The sequence below is a fragment of the Denticeps clupeoides genome, unplaced genomic scaffold, assembly GCF_900700375.1.
Source record: "Denticeps clupeoides unplaced genomic scaffold, fDenClu1.1, whole genome shotgun sequence".
NCBI lineage: Eukaryota > Metazoa > Chordata > Actinopteri > Clupeiformes > Denticipitidae > Denticeps > Denticeps clupeoides.
The window spans coordinates 38,413-56,601 of record NW_021629810.1 but is presented as its reverse complement, the minus strand read 5'-3'; the positions used below and the strand labels follow the sequence as shown (position 1 = coordinate 56,601).

At 42.5% G+C, this 18,189-nt stretch overlaps 1 protein-coding gene across 3 annotated transcripts in view; it reads right to left on the bottom strand.

Annotated features, from left to right (window-relative positions):
* LOC114774590 (calcipressin-2-like) overlaps nt 1-18,189 on the bottom strand; it is a 63,764-nt gene that overhangs the window by 19,368 nt on the left and 26,207 nt on the right. The window contains exon 1 of one of the 3 annotated variants that reach the window (XM_028966386.1): nt 8,818-9,137. The exons of the other annotated variants lie outside the window; for them this stretch is intronic. Within the exon in view, the coding sequence (XP_028822219.1) occupies nt 8,818-8,904 (87 nt within the window). The 5' untranslated portion in view covers nt 8,905-9,137. Of the gene's footprint in view, nt 1-8,817; nt 9,138-18,189 lie in introns of those variants that run through there. 3 annotated transcript variants of the gene reach the window in all.

Genomic DNA, 18,189 nt, shown 5'->3' with positions numbered 1-18,189 from the left:
ATGGTAACTTCTCACCATGTTAAATACAACATGAACAAACATTATTCTACAGTACATTTAACAATCTAAAGCAAACAAAGGGCACTACTTTCAACACCAAATGCTTACAGTAATACATAACTAGATGCCGTCTATGACAGTGTATGGCGGTGTGTCTATGGTTATGACCCGTTATGTTTAGTAATCTACCTCTATAATTATTTTTCTGTATGATTCCAAAACCTGACCAAACCACACATTATAAATTATACACCAATGTAGAATGGAGCCACAGTATATTGTCTCGTGCACACAGACTCAAGAATAGAGCTGGCAGGCAAAGTTTCTTCCACCCCCTTGTTTTCCAACAATTCCCCGCTTGCCCAGAAAACTCCCCACTGTGCTTGTCAATCTCCATTCCACTGCCCTTAGCGGTAATGACGTTCTCACCCCTGTTGTTCAAGGTCCATTACAGCGTATGCATTACATTCAAACCCTTTCTTGCTGACAGTCGATATTTCCTGTGCGAACATGAAGCCAAACACCTCCTGACGCACCGTAATACACAGATCAATAGCTTAATATATCACACACACCACTGTGGACAAGCCTAATAAAGCACGCCGATGCATATTTAGAGGCATGTGACTCATGTAACCTTTATGTCCTCATAGGAGTCTTTCATTTCCTATTCAGCTGAATAAAAATTCAGCCCAACAAAAAAGGAATTGGCTCAGTTTGAGTCACCCCTTCCAAGCTTGTAAGGATGCTGCAGAGCAAGCTGCATAGGGGATTCACTTGTTCCCAAATTATGACGTTTACCGGATCAAATTTATATGAAAATCTTGAATGTGAAAAGAGTGAAGCAGAGGAGAAAGAGAAGGCATATCAAAAATGTCACCGTGGCCTCAATTTCTAGCATCCCGAAGGGCATCTTAACTTTTTTAGATAGAGAAAAAGACGTGTGTTTGCGTACAAATGCGTTTTTGTAAATTGCTATGAGCGTGTGTATGCATCTGTGAACCATACTGCTGCATTTACTGCTGCAGCCTCATCTGCAGACATCAATCACCGCCCCGTAATAGAGCACAGCCGTCCCAACAAGGTGAAGGCATTTATCTCACTCCACTTTAATAGATTGCATCGCCTACCACTTAAAGTACAGACATTGCCATAAGCAAGAGAAACAACAGTGTCCATCAAGCAGCTTTTGACTTGTTTCCATCAATGGTGATCAAACGAAACTCTGTAAATACGTACGAAAGGAAATAAACCTGTTCATAAGGTCGGTCATCAATCAGGTGTTTACACAGGACAGTGGTGGCCTAGTGGTTAAGGAAGCGGATCCGTAATCAGAAGGTTGCTGGTTCGAATCCTGATCTGCCAAGGTACCACTGAGGTGCCACTGAGCAAAGTACCGTCCCCACACACTGCTCCCCGGGCGCCTGTCATGGCTGCCCACTGCTCACTCAGGGTGATGGGTTAAATGCAGAGGACAAATTTCACTGTGTGCTGTGCTGCCGTGTATCACGTGTGACAATCACTTCACTTTCACTTTCAGAAATACATGCCCTCACTGATCTGGCTATCTGAATAAAAAGCAGATCAGACAGTTTGGAGAAAGCTTGTTTGGACTGAATCAATTGTTCCATCCAAATGACGTGTGCACGTGGCCGCGCCCCGTGAACTTTTGATCCTTCTCTTGTCCTCGCTGAGTGCCATGATCGTGTTGACTTGTGCTTGCATGTGTTAACCAGCCTCATGTGTCTTGTATTTGCTCTCTTGTGTGCTGTCAGGCAAATAGCTCGACAACACTGTTCCTTGTGCTTTATTACTCTCCAGTATAATAATGTCAGCCAAGTATAATACCATAACGCCGGTTCATTTGTCATCTTGTTATTGTCTTGGCTAATACATTTGTTGTCCAGAATTGCATACTCTCTCGTTTATGGCACTTGTCACGACTACGGACTTACGGGGGAAGGAAGCGCAGAGGTGTGACATGCTGGGAACAGGTTTTTTTTTTATTATAAAACAAACAATAAACAAATAAACAATGGCTCGGTGGCCGAAAACAGTTTAACTTAAATAAAGAACATAAACGAACCCGCAGGCGTGTGCCGATTGCCAGAACTCAAAAAACATAAACACATTCACTCACAGAAGTCAAGTGGCCTGAGTTCACGAAAATGCCGGAGATTCCGAAGGGGCGGTAAGCATTGTCAGGATTGGCCACCGGTGATGAGCCCAGCTGCAGTCAATCCTGACAGCACTGTTGTACAGCAAGTGCAGTACTATGCTCTAAACATCAGGCCTGTTTGCTATCTTAAGGTCAAAGGCATCCTCAGGATTTGCATAAATAAATATAGAAAGAAAGAAAATGAAAACACAAACTCTGCTGGTGTTGGCGCCATGTAAAGGCTGTAAATAATTACTCACCATCAAACAAATACACTTCAAAATAGAGACAACAAGATATCTCTCTACTTATAAAAACCCTGAGTACCTCATTGACTTTACGCTAGCAAACAAGCCCTATAACACCTTGGCCATAATCTGATGACCCTTGGAATTTCGACTCTCTGCATCCTTCTATATAATCGAGCTCATAGTAAATTCCAGTTTGAAGACATTATCTGTGATGGCGTGTTTTCTTTGTTGTTGACACTTTTTTTCGTTTGTGGATCGTCTTGGGTATAAAAATGTCTTTGCCAGACAATTGCGCCTCCTGCCTCTCACTCACACATCAGCCATGACATCGTCCGTCCATAGTGATGAAGGTGAGCGTGTCAAACGAGTTGGTTTTTGGAACAAACAGCTTCATCATATAAATTGACCAATGGAAACAAACCTCTGGGGATAATCTGATTATTAGGTTTAGATTCTAGGCTCAGATTCACTTGTCTGGAATGAGCTGTTTATATGCTGTAAGTTGTCCAATCTAATGTCAGTGTCCAATTAAATGTAAGCAAAGTGATACCCTTAGAACCGAGAATAGTTCCAGAACATTGTGGTCCACAGGCGCAGGAGAGGTATGAGACGCACAGTAGGAGATCGGGCAGCACATGAAGCCCGGTCTTCCATCAGTTTCCCTACTGTGCATAATGGGAAACCGCCCTGTGCTTCTCACCGGTCCCTATCTTGCCCATCCACCTCCGTCCATCTCCCGTCAAACATGGTGTTAGGCGGAGCAGTTGTGAGGACAAGGACCATTAAAGCCCCCCAGACCCCCCAAATCTTTCCTGTTTTTCTGAACCCTTAACCGTGAGTGCAGACCTCACAGTGGACGATGACGAGGAGTGGCTGCTTCAGTTAAGAGCTTTTGGAACATTCCAGAGGTTTTAAATCAGACCCTCATTAAAAATAAACCTACCCCGCTACAACGGAGAGGCTGTTCCCGATGGCGTGATTTACACACACGGTTCATTTGGGAAAGGTTAATGTGGCGAGATGGATGTGGAAAAGTGGAGCGGTTTCCGTAGTGAACTCGGCCGTAAGAGTTGTTCTAATAAAAGGACCTATCAAACGTGGGCTTTGCTGAGGTCAGGCCAGTGGACGCTTGACCTTGGCCACAGCTCTGGCACATTTTTTGCTCTCAGGCGTGTAAACAGAAGACATCCAGAGAGAACGCGGTGGAACCGAGGTGGTGCAGTTTTCTTGCCGTGTTTATTCTGTCTCCGGCAGAGCGGCGGAGGAATCTCCGCATCGCGCGGTATGCGCGTCTTTCCAGCTTTAAGTGCTTTTATACGAGGGGGGGGGCTTAAGAAGGTGAACATCAAAACAATCTCCGGCTGGTGTTTGTGCTATTGTAGGCCAGCCTTTTAAAACAAAATGTCAAGATCTTGAGGCCAACTCGGAAAACGATTAAAGTGTTCCATGGCTTCTTGCCTTTCCGTTTTTGAAATAAATGAAGCGGAATGTTCTGAACAATAGAAAAGGGTGGAGGGGACACGGGAGGAAAGAAGGTCAGGATCTATTTTTATGTAATGTTGCACATCTTGGTGGCCATCCGCATTAATTTGAAAATGACAACTATTTAGTTTTTGTGCCAAAAATGCCACCACACCTGTCATTTGTTCCCTCAGGCATACATACATACATACATAGACTTCCAGAGATGAGGAAGAGAACTAATGCTGTCTTCAGCAAACCTTCTGCCCTGTAGGCGAGGGCATCATTTTCATCATAATCATCATCATCATCCTCCTTGAGCCAAAGACGTCTGTCTGCCTACTTAATTCATTCTTCTGAATGAAGTACTGCCAATTACAGCAGGGCAGCCAGTAATTGCAGGAGTGATTGTTTAGCCGATATGAATGGGGACAGTCATCAGTGCATTGTTAATATTTCTGAAAAGAATATCATCCACATGATGCAATGCATTAAAGGGAGTCCACAGTCAATCTCTAATGATTTTGACATTCATTGCCATGTATGTTGCTGTCAGAATCGTTTGGCTCTGCCCTCTAGTCGCTGTATTGCTAAAACTCCTTGGAAGTGGCCCTGACAGCACTAATTTTAATTTTGGTCATGCCTCTGTAGGTATCCAATCAGGACACACATCTGAAAGTCTTTGATTTGGATGAAGAGAGAAAGCTGCTATAAATAGCACTGCGTGACCTCAGGGTGTTCTGCTGGACTCGACCCCGTGACTCCTCCCTTTCACCGGAAAGTGCTTAGTTGTGTTTTTTTCAAACGCCTCTCTACAGTTTTCCCCTGTTGATCATTTATCTCAATGATGTATTCGTGTAAAGGCCACACTGTGCACTTTCTACTGTTAAGAGTCATATGCTGGTGGCTTCATCATACCGGTGCCCCCGTGTCAGTTTGCCCGGTTTTGTACACAGAAAAGTGTCGGATACGTATATGCGTATATGGCTGCGTGTTTAAAAGTAGTCCAGCGTGTCCTGCTTTTTCCAGGACCTTGCTTTGAGGGCAGTGAGGTATGCATCAGGGCAGCAACCTCCCGGCTAAGCTGCACTGTGCATTTGCCGTTCACTTAGCTGGAATAAAAAGATGGGGGCAGGGGTGGGTGGCAGCATCAGATTTTAAAGAGTATCTTTTACCGACACATTGTAAACTAACACAGGACCTTCCTTCTTATTTGTTCCTTTTTATTTGAGCCTCTCCCTCCTTTTAAAGACAAAAAGCACTAATTGTTCCGACTCGGACGCAGCCCAGAGCTTCTCAGACAGTTCTGTTTAGGTTGACCTTTGACCTGGTCCCCAAGGATCCCCTCTCTGTTCTGAGCTCCTATAAAAGCATCCACATTTTTTCCATGGACAGGAAGTCTAAAATAGCCGGATCTGGAAGCCAAGGGTTAGTGATCCTATCTGCGACTGTCCTTTTTGCGAGGAAGAGTTTCCATGTCACAAGACGTGAGGAGCCGTGTGGCTGCTCTCTACAGACAGGATGTGTGACTCACGGAAACACATAAAACACATGCTTTCTGGCCTCAGAAACATGGCTACGGTATAAACAAAACAAATCTACTGCTTCACGCTGCTCAACATTTCAGGTGCCTCTCTGGTTTTCATATCCGTTTAAAGAAAAATGGACAAATGATGCAACACGCCGGAAAAGCTTCCAGCTAGTTGCCAATATCAGTCAGAGCAGCCACTCTGCTTGAGAGGAAAATATGTATTTTAGAAGCAGTAAATCTAGTGACACATTCACTGGTGTCACATGAGGTAAAGTACGGTACAATTTACACATTGTATTCTGCTGCACAGTACAGTTCACTTATAGCAAACTATATTATGGAATGCCATTGGAAAATAATTACCCATGTAAGGGAACAACGCATTTGCAGAGCTTTTTAAGGAAGAATCCAATAACTGATACAGTCACTGCAAAGACACAGTCTTAGGGTGCATTTACACCGAAAGGTCTGGTTCTTGAACCAAACCAATGGCACAAAATGGTAATTGTTGCGTGTGCATTCGCAAAGGAAAAACTCAAAATAGTTCAAAAGTCATGTGGTGGGAATGCCTCTATGTGATTGGTCAATGTAGACAGCAGGAAAAGGAAAACATTTCTCCTAAGCAGAGTTCTTTATGGAGTGCTGACAGGTTCTGCTGATTTTAACCTTAGAGCATTTCAGCACATGAATGTCTGCCATGTCGGTCATACATGTTAATGCAGGTTTTTAGCCAATGCACTGCAATAAGGTGCTTTTATCAGAGAAGATGGCAGACTGTAATTACCTTCTACAGAGATTGTTCGCACAATGACAATAATATTAGTATTACTTGGATCCACTGAATGAAGTGATATGAGTGAATGGTCTCAATGGGCCACAGTTTTTTGGTCTGAGCTGGAGTTCCATTCCAGCGTTCATACTGACCAAACAGAACCACATCCAGGGGGTCAATGCGCCAGGGTTTGCATCAACTGGTCAAAATGAGGTTGTGTGAGCACACCCTTAGACTACTTTCAGACTGATTTATGACCACATACTGAAGTAGTCCAAATAGACTCAATCAGATCTGAGTAACATATGAGCAAAAATGTGAGATTTTTGAAAATAGTCTTACATTATTCTTATGTACAGCTTTCTTTCATGTTGTTTTCCTTCATTCAAAATAGGTGTTTTAGGCATTGTTGACAACCACTATCAAAAAGCACCACTAGATGAAGCTGCAAATTAGCTATCAGGTCAGCAAGGTAATTCAAGACTACAATGGAACAGTAGAATTTATCGACTACCCTTGTGGTCTGTACAAGTCTTTAGTACGGATTACATTAAACAGATGGGCACACATTTGTGGAGCATATTTTATGCATTATCTTTAAATGGCTAATCAGAGCCTGAAAAGCCACACTTTAAAACACAGTTGCTACATTTACCAGTGACTGTGATAGGGGAAGACAAATGAAACCTTATGATGTCTGTGATGTTATGGTCCTGATGGCCCATGGCCACAAGGGGTCGCCACCAATACGGGACTTTGGACGCTTGTTGTTCTGTGCCCATGCCTTTCATGTGTCTTGTTTCCTCTTCTGGTCTTTATATTTGAGTTCATCCTCTTGTTCAATGCGTTGTCTTGGTCTATTCGTATAACCGGAACTGATCTTACATACTGAAACATGTCTGGCATTCTGCCTCTTAGAGCCTTGTCCATGTTTTGTTTTGCTTTCTGCTTATAATAAATGTAATGTTCACTCACACCCTATCCGTCTCTGTGCAGCATGACAAGGTTATTGGTTATTTTGGATCTGCTATCTAATTGTTATGATTACAGATACTTTTTTGATGAATGATTTTTGCATTCAAAGCCATTTTTTTTTCAACATACACGTATGTGGTTTTCATAACTGTCACATCCTAAATCTAGAAGACTGAATCTGCTATGGCTGTCATGTCCAGGTTTTGTGGCTGTCACTTACTGGTTTTGCTTTCATTAATATCCTCACTTGTCTCACATTAGCCCTGACTCCACAATGTCCTTGTCTAGCTTGTCATTTGAATGCAACATACTTCATGATTTTTATTTTTTTTTATGGATTCCGCAAACTGAATTCCACACTTGAGAATAACCAGCCCCTAATGGACACCAACACTTTCCATTTCTGATTCAGGGTTTAAGTGTTAATCTTAGCAGCAGTAATGCCTTCATCAAACTGCCCTGTTAGAGTCAATATCTCAGCACATTATTTGCTAATCCCTCAGCATTATGCAACGCCATTGGATGGTAATTACCCCTGTAATGGAAGATGCATTTGCAGGGCTTTTGTTTTAGAAAGCAGCCAAAAAACCTGTTCTTCACTGTCAGTGATGTGCTTTGTAAGCATATCTTATTGTGCATCTTTTTGAATGTGGTTGTGATTATTCTTCAAGTCAATGTGAATAACCATGTGACCTCAAATTGATCTCATGACCGTGACATGGATTTACATAATTATTTTATTCAATTATTGTGACAGAGGGGGAGAGAGAGAAAGATAAACATTATGGCTTAAAAGAGGCAACATACAATTCCAGGAACACAACCGTTTCAGTTATTATGAAGAAAAACAACCTCACTGTAAAACTAGTTCAGCACGAGTACTTAAATGCAGTGGGCAGAGTTATTAATGTGTAAAACGCATAATTATTCATGTGAAAACATGACAAAGGGACTGCTGACAAGAGACGCTTCTTACCAGACAAGCGCAATAATAATTTAATACAGTCGCACAAGCCTCTGACTTTCCACGGCAATTAAACATTTACCTCAATGACTTAATGGAAAATGTATTAAAAGTGAGGTTTAAAGGCAGAGCGAGTGTCTGTCTTTGTGTGCGTGTGTGTGTGAGTGTGTGTGTGTGTGCACGCTGCAGGGACAGGCATGTGGAGCTGCAGAGTCAGGCTCAGTGGGGATTTTTATGAATGGAGTGGATGGGGGTGGGGGTGTAGAGGGCAGCATAGCTGGCACAGAGACAGGCACACATCTGCAGCGCAGCCCAACGCGGCAGCGCATGGCTACGGCACGGCCAAACGCGGTCAGGGCACGGTTCATACGACACTACGACAGCGACATAAAGTAGGCCAACACTTACGGTTCTTCTCAAAATGCTAGTAAAAGAACGTAGAGTGCAACACACTAAGACCAGTTTTGCATTATTAATTACTTGCAGAACTAAACCAAGGGCACGACTGCAGGGTTTTCACAGACTCTGATCTCATGCATAAATCTCTTAATATACAAATAACATCATTCTCTTAACAGCAGTTTTTTTTTAGATTTTTAAAATAGATTCTATTTTCAATCAGTCAACAAACCCACATTTAAACTATATTGTCTGTCAGTGAAGCAAGCGCCTCTGCTGAACCATCTGTTTGGCTGACCGTCCTACCTTCACCTCCTGGTTGGTGAAGACCTCCACATCCACCACGCAGGCGATGAGAGTGGAGACGTCGCAGTCCAGGCTACGGGACGGCATCTTGGTCAGGCGTCAGGGCTGTTCGGAGCCGTCTGAAGTGTGTTATGAGCCTGTGTGTGTGTGTGTGTGTGTGGCAGACCGCGTCTCTCTGCGTTTAGATGTTCAGCCTCACTGTGCCGCGAAGCGCGCGCTCACTGCTCCTCTGTCTCTTCTTTTGCCTGATCCCCCTCTCCTGCACTGACTGCTCGTCACTAACGCCTCATCTACGCAAGCAAAGAGGGCAAGGAAAGTGAAAGAGAGAGAAAGAGTGAGGGAGGGAGAGAATCTCTGATGAGATCACTGCCCCACTCACACATCAGCCAGCACTCTTTCTTTTTTTTTTTTTTAATCTTGTCTCATGACAGCACGGCTCTCTCCCCTCCTGTGATTTTGGGGTTAATGCAGCGCAACAGATAGAAAATGACTGCATGCCAGAGCTGGCCAGAGCCCGCATTGTTCAGGGAGTATTTTGGGTGGTTGCTGCACGCTGCTGAAAACTGGTTTTGGGAAAAGCAGCAGAATGTTGATGCGTCTGGAGGCGCGCCGAAAAAAGAACGCGGTATTGAAATTAATCATTGCATAAAAATGCACCCAAATACATGCTCTGTTCAATTCCATTAAATTCAATTTAATTTGCTTTACAATGATGAAAGAATGGCCTGTTTGACTCCGATGAGAGAGTATGTTTGTATGCATCATGAACACGGAATCTGTCAGATCACTCCTCCAACACACTGCACACAGTGCGCACCGTGGACTGACCACAACTGATATTCAAAGTGGAACAAATGTCTTACTGCTAAGGGTGTGATGCATTTGCGTGGCAGGTACTAATAGAAACAATACATTGTCCACATTGACATCAAGTCCGCTTTTGTTCACACATAGACATCAACATTGACATCAACAAGGTGATCTATCTATCTATCTATCTATCTATCTATCTATCTATCTATCTATCTATCTATCTATCTATCTATCTATCTATCTATCTGTTTGTGTTTTGTCATGAGAGAGAAACACGGATTGGTCACCACAAATGTGCTTCCTGTGTGGCAGACATGCCTACCAAGAATAGAAAAGATGCATACCTACATGCGTATACAACAGAACTAACAAAAGAAAAGCTAGACCCAATGATTGGCATAGTCAGTTGCAGTCATATTATCACCAATTTGCTAGCGCCGTGTTCCTGAACCTTGTATGTATGCATCGCGAATCGTCTTGTGAGCTGAGCTGCTTGTCCCGCAACACCCATACTTACTGCATGTACTGGTGTATTCAGCAACAGTTACTCTTTGCCATTAAATAATTAATATTTTGTAACTTTCTAGACATACATAACAGTGATAGGCGGGAGAGACTAAAGAGTCGAAGCAGTTAGAGCTTTACAATGATGCCGCACAATAGTTTAATAGTAATGCCAGACAATGAACGTGTCATGCAGCTGAATCAGGAAAATGTTAGAACTAAAGACAGAATGAACGCAGAATCCCATAAATAGATACACTAACCTATAAATAAATCAAGCAGTGAATTGGCTTCATGCTTTTCAAAGCACCAGAATAGCATGAAGGAGGAAAATGGGTTTGGTCAGATGCTAACAAAAGAACATCTCGTGGAATGGAAAGAACACCAGGTCAATGCGAGGGAAGAATGGAAAGCCAATGGATGCAGCCTAGAGTTGCAGGACAGCAGGTCATGTTTAACCTCGACACAGAGCACCACGGTCAAACCAGCGGAGGGGGTTGGCAGGGTGTTTATCTTTCCACCACCAACAATCCAGACAGGGCGCCTTGCTTTGTCCTTTCCGAATGGAAAGCCACTTCTGCTGTGAATAAGCAGCCTCCTCCAAATAGACCTGGTCGTACAGGCAACATTGAGGGTCAAAAACGGCCTGTTTCCCCTGTACCTGAATCACACGTGGGTACACTTGCTGCACCTTGCCGGGCTGGAAATTAATGGCTTCTAATGCACTGATACCGGCCAAGGCAGTTAGGCTAATAGCGCTAGCCGATAGTGATTGCGGAGATTACAAGAGAGTTGTAATGAGTGTCCTGCATCTGCACAGAAAAGCTCCATTAACAACCTGGGAGAGTGAAATCAACGTGCTACATTTACACAGAAAAGAACCTTTAATGCTTATAAGATAAAGATTTTTTAAAAAAAATTGTACTCCAAGCACAAACACATGTGACATGTTTGTGAGGACCTAAAGTAAGACATGTCTACAGTTTCACATTCATCACACAGTGTTATTACAGCTAGATATCTGCAGTTGGTTAATACAATTAGTGAATGATGACAATTATTAATGTGAAGAAAAAACAGTAGTATTGTAAAGATTTGTTAGTTTACCTATATACGATATTTAAATAAATGTGTTAATGGAATCACTATTCAGGCTGACCCACAGATCACAGGCGAAGGATTTATTTTAACTCCTTCACACTTTTCACGACATGCAATATTATTACAAATTTAACAGGTAGTGTACTTTTGTTACATTTTAGGTAGTACTTCTGTCTGTCCTCAATGTTAGCTTATAGTAACCCACACACACATTTTCAGAATTAACTTTAAAATGAGAGAATCGGTTAATACAATATGCACATTTTTTTATAAATGTTTATTTGGGTTGCGGCGATTCATCGAAAAAGCCTTTGAATATGACCAAAAAAAAAAAGGCTTCAACAGATAAAGATAAGATAAAGCATGAAACCAAAACCCATTTCATATGAAGCCAACAGTAAATTGTCACAGCTTGCGTTTCCCGAAAGATTATAGTCATCAAATTTCCCATGGGGTGCCACTCACTAGATGCCTGAGTACCATCATTACACAACTGTCGACAAAACCGAAAAAGCTCTCCAACACAATTTCTACCAGCGTGAAGAATAAAAAAGGCCTTTTCCAATACTGTTATGTCCTTTGTGGATCAGACCTTGTTGACATACAACAAGGAACACGCCGCGATTTCTGAGGTTTGCACTCGCTTCCAGAGACACTCGCTTCTAAATGAGAAGCGTGATTGACAGATGAGGCTGACACTTATGCGTCCTGAAAGACACAGAGGAACAGGTTTCCCCTCACGAGTTCTGTTCTGTGTACATAAAATCACATTTCAGTTTCTTCTAGGAATGAGTCACTCACTCAACTCAACTCAGTTCCCTCCCTACCATTCACTATCACTCTCTCACTTCAGGGTAACCTTTTCATGATGTGTGTGTGTGTGTGTGTGTGTGTGTGTATATACACACTCACACATACATACATACATGCATACATATACACACACACACACACAAAGTGTTTCCTTCCGAGCCCTTTCCTTTAAATTGAATATATAAAAACAAATAAATAAGTGTGGTAGTAGCCTAGTGGGTAACACACTCGCCTATGAACCAGAAGACCCGGGTTCGAATCCCACTTACTACCATTGTGTCCCTGAGCAAGACACTTAACCCTGAGTGTCTCCAGGGGGACTGTCCCTGTAACTACTGATTGTAAGTCGCTCTGGATAAGGGCGTCTGATAAATGCTGTAAATGTAAATGTAAATAAATGACCAACTAAATAAATAAATAAAACTAACAATTATTTGTAATGTTTTTTTCCCTGTTTACCTGGTTGATATCTGAAATGCTTCCAGACAGTCCTCTTGCTTTTTCACATGTTCTAGCAGGCTTGGTGCTGCAGAATTAACGCTGGAGTTGCTTTCGCCTGCTGCCATGTTTAAAAATGTGTCTCTCCTGCAGGTGGCCGGGGGAGGGTCTGCCCGCTGCAATGCCCGGTGAAAATTGTTGTAGACCCACTTCATTCATCCATGGATGGTGTTGGATGTTGGTAGGGGTGAACCTGTGCTGCAGTTCAGCTCCTAATAAAGTGGCAAGTAAACAAGGATCTTGCCAGTGCAGCTGTAATTGGGTCAGCTTGTGCCACTGCCCAGAGTGTCCTTAAGATCCAACAAACCCACTATGATCAAAGAGCTGAAAAAAGAAATTGGCACAAGAGAACCTACGCATACGAAGAGCTTACAGGCCAACAAGCAATAACAGCTGACGACATAAGCCAGTGTGTGTGTGTGTGTTTGTATGTGTGTAACTACACAAGTGCCCAAACTACCATTTCTCTTTGGGATACTGGGTAATGTAAAAAAAGGGTGGTGCTACAGGGTCATCACTCAATTCCTAAAATGCTTCCACAGAACAACACAAGCTACAGCCAAGGCCAAAAGTTACAGTTGTTTCAGTTGTTCCTGTGGTGTATTGAAGGATAATTACAAGCATTTTATACGTTTCAAAGACTTTTATTGGCAATTACATCAAGTTTATGCAAAGAGTAAATATTTTTTGCGGTGTTGGACCTTTTTTTCAAGACCTGTCAATCAACTTCTGGGCCAAATCCTGACTGATCGCGACCCATTCCTTCATAATCATGACTGTACAGTAGCAAAACACACACTTGCACACCAAAACACACTTGCATTCTTGACAAATAATGGCACACAGAGTCTCCAGCAGCATTTTATTCATCAACCTAGTGCCCTGAGTGTCTTGCAACAGTCTAGAGACAAAACACAATACTATATGGTCCCCAAAGGCATCTGCTGTCCCCAACTCAAAAAGAACCAGCTGCAGTGTTGCTGTAAAATATTTATAATGGCAATATATCTACTTTTGTACTACATCAGTGACGCAAGAACCAATACTATCTGGGCTTAAGAGCAGTGTAATGGTGCAGACAAGACAAGCAGATAATTTACGGTTAGATGTTGACTACACAAAATTACCAACTCAACAGTAAAATTTAAGCACATGTTTAACCTAATGTCACATCAAGTATATCAGGATTTACAGGATTACACACCCTCTGTTGTTGGTGTCACTTAAATGTTTTTTATCATTGCTTCCTCATTCTAAATCATTTAAAACCACTCCCGTCAGTACATCACAGTCACAAATTTAGTAGAATTAGTGTCACCAAGACACTCACAAAAACTGACAATACCTATTCTGCACTAGCATTGCTATCATAATCAGATTTACCCAATCTGGCAACACTGAGCTCAAGTATACAATACATGTTTTCTTTGCTTGGAATCGATCATATCGATCCTCTACCAAACCAAACATGCACTTGTAAGTCGCTCTGGATAAGGGCGTCTGCCAAATGCCTTAAATGTAAATGTAAACCATGCAAATGCTGTTATTCCACAATTCTGTTTGGCCAACTAGACATAGTATTCATGTCTTTTTCATGACATTGAGAAAGATCTGATCATTTAATGACTAAATGTCAATTACAAAGGCTCATTTCTATTCAGTGACATGCAAACGAGAGCAAAATTCTCTTTGGAAAGTTTTCATTCAACATGTTTAATTCATAAAATAACATGCCAATAAATACATCAAATAAAATGTATCAATATTTCATGGCAGCCCTAACACACAGATAGACGGAGTGGCTCCACCATCGCCTGCACTTGCAGCACCTGCTTCAACAGTCAATTTGAGTGTTACCCTGCAATCTGTCTTTCATTCACACCTTCCAGTCCACTGTCCACTCCAAACAAAGAGCACTCACCTACTTTCAGTCACATCTGCCACAACAAAGAACATCTGAAAGGTTTACTTTGTGTGTGTGTGTGTGTCAGAGGATGCTGAATGCAGCGAGCGCTATTACCGTATAAAATGGTCTAGACAGGTTTATCAAGGTCATTGCCATGACCTTGACAGTGAATGGCTCTTGGCAAATCGTAGCTGTCACCCTGGCGACTGTGTGCCAGGCGGTGAGGTGTCATTGCACACTGCGTGTCACGAAAAAATGTGATCCAGCACCCGTCTAAACAGGATTAGGACCAATTTTGCCTGGATTATGGACAATTCCAATGGGATTAACTCTGCTTTATACAGGATTTCAGACTGACCCACCAAATATCTTTTTGTCTGTAGTAATTACAGTAAAACCAGGTTGGATGAGGCAAAGCAGACAAAAACAAACGGGCATCCACCGAGATGCTGTTTCTTGATCGCTGACAGCTATAATTCCAGCACTAATAGTGCTCGCTGATCCCAAACACTTTGTTGTCCATCAGCAAATTACCAGCAATAAAGCAGGGACCTACAGGGAGGTGGCGGCAGACGCTATGAATAGCAGCAATCGTACAACGTGGCCAATCATGATATTAAATAATGAATGAACCCGGGGAAGAGGCAGCGGCTGCTTGGAGTGGGGGTCGGCGCATAAATAGGCCCTTACATAATGCATCACACCAGATGACAAAACTGGGGACGTATATTTGGATTAAACCGTTTCCTTAAATAAATGCGTCTTGGGGGCTGGGCGAATCGACTAAGTGCCTGGATTTGCTTTTCCGTGAGGGATTACGAGCCTTGCATAAGTTTACCCCCACTCGAATTTATGAGTCCATATTTGACAGCGTTGCTACTTGCCTCTTTGCTGTTGGTCTTTGCTGGTAGATCGGACAGGAGGCACATTAAGCAGGGAGCTGGGAACAGGCAGGGCACATCTCAGAGCAGCACGCGCCCCCTGTCTCAGACACTGCTGAATTTTTACAAATATATTATTATATCTACATAAAGACTCTAAAATATGATAATCATGTTAACATGAACATGATGAGATGTGAACATAAAGGCCCAATTCTGGTGCAGAACTGCAGTCTCAGTGGATGCCATATCTAGTTAGACGCTGCTGAGAAAAGGGCTAATTTCAGAATATGAGTTAATGGAGAGCAAAATACTCAAATACTTGTTAAATACAATGAGTGCAAATCTCTTGGTACCTCATGATTCAATTCAGTTACAGTTCAGATGGCTGTGGTGAGATGATTAAATGGCTACTTCTTGTATTTTTTGGGTGGTAGGGTGGTAGTAGCCTAGCGGGTAACACACTCGCCTATGAACCAGAAGACCCAGGTTCAAACCTCACTTAATACCATTCTGCCCCTGAGCACCACACTTAACCCTGAGTTGCTCCAGGGGGGGGACTGTCCCTGTAACTACTGATTGTAAGTCACTCTGGATAAGGGTGTCTGATAAGTGCCGTAAATGCAAATGTATCCTGTATTTTTCTTGATTTGCATTTATAAATGAACCACAAAATACAGTCCCTGACAAAAGTCTTGTCGCTTATCTATTTTGTAGAAACACCTGCTATTTCGCAAGGATTCAAACAATTTGTCATCAGGAATAGCAAAGAAAGCAGTCTTGCATGCCTCCCAGAGTTCATCAATATTCTTTGGTTTCGTCTTCCATGCTTCCTCTTTCATCCTACTCCACACATGCTCAATGATGTTCATGTCTGGTGACTGGGCTGACCAATCCTGGAGCATCTTGAGCTTCTTTGCCTTGAGGAACTTTGATGTGGAGATGGAAGTGTGTGATGGAGCACCATCCTGCTGCAGAATTTGGCCTCTTTAATGGTTGGGAATATAAAAGGTAGCTAAGATTTCTTGCTATTTCAGACTATTGATGTTGCCTTCCAGCCTGCAAATCTCTCGCACACCCCCATACTGGATGTAACCCCAGACCATGATTTTTCAGCCACCAAACTTCACTGTTTTCTTGGTGAATCTCGGATCCATGTTGGCTCCAGTAGGTCTCCTGCAACATCTGATTCATCTGAAAAAATCCACCTTCTGCCACTTTTCCATCGTCCATCCTTTTAGCAGGCAGTGGGCCTTGGCAAATGCCACATGTTTTTTCAATTGTCTTTTGTTTAGTGCTGGCTTCTGCGCACTGATTCAACCAAGGAGGCCATTTCGAGACAGAATCCGACAAACTGTTCTGGTTGACACAGGGACCTCAGGTGACCAGGTCTTGAGGAGCTCTGCTGCAGTGGAAAATGGGCCGGCCTTGGCTTTTTGAGCCAACAAATGGTCCTCTCGACCATTTGTGAATATGAGTCCACTAAGCACTACCTGCAGAGCTGATGCTGGTGTAGTTGGAATATGAGCGCTTTCTATTTTTATTTGCACTCCTGCACTTCTGAGTTCTCCCTTCTGCATTGTCAACAATTAACATTTAGAAAATCAATTTTGACATTTTTGAATCAATTCACAACTGTCCATGTCCACATTCAGATGTATTTAGGAATCATTTTGTTCATAAATCTACATACATAATATTCTAATAAAGTGAGTGTGCTGTAGACTGACTTTGTATCTGATGATACTGATTGCAGCAACTAGCAAAAAAATGATTGTAGATACAGGTCTTTGTCAAGGACACAGTGGGCCAGAATCACACACCTCCCTGCTGGACGTCTTCTCAGAGGGCCTTCTGAGCAGGTGAGGGGTCTGGCCTGCTGCGCCCAGTAGAACATTAACAGAGGTGTTACATGGCAGCTGGCACATAGGAGTCCTGCAGTAAGACCACGCTCGGTCACTGCCGGGAACAGAGATGTTTACGGAACGTCGAGACGATCGCTATCTCCACACACAGCGCACTCATAGCTGTGTGAGGACACGAGTTCATACGCACACACAAACACACTGGCAGAGAAGACAAAAAATGGCAAGAAACCAACAAAAACACATCGATACATATGCATATATGCAAGAGAACATTACAGATCGAATAAGTGTTTGTAGAGGGTCACAGGTACTAGGACTGTTAGAATGTAAATGAAATTCATAGAAAAGACTGTGAACTTTGAGTCACTGTATTGTGGAGTTACAACAGTAAACATTTTTTCAACATTTTTGGTTTCAGGATTCTTTGGCCGGGGTGTAAATCAACATTTGCATTTACATTTATGACATTTATCAATGTTTAAGTGTCTTGCTCAGGGACACAATGTTAGTAAGTGGGATTTGAACCTGGGTCTTCTGGTTCATAGGTGAGTGTGTTACCGACTAGGCTACTACAACAATTCAGGCATTCAGGATTCTTTTGCCGGGGTGTAAATCAACATTTGCATTTACATTTATGGCATTTATTAATCAGTATTTACAAAGACAGTCCCCATTGAGCAACTCAGGGTTAAGTGTCTTGTTCTGGGACACAATAGTAGTGGTGTTTAAACTTGTGCCTTTGTGGTCTTCTGGCTAATAGGCGGGTCTCTTAACCATTAGGCTAATATCACCCTACAAATCATGGGTTGATGATGCATTGGAGCCACCACTTAGCCCAGTCCCAAACTTTACCATAATAAAAGCTAGACTGCATTAGCTCCATTGCAAGTTATTAGTTTTGCAACTAGCTCAGCTTTACTGCAAACTGTTTATCGCATACTGCTTATACTGCTATTAGTGGGCTCCTTCATCCAGGCCTGCATCCTCC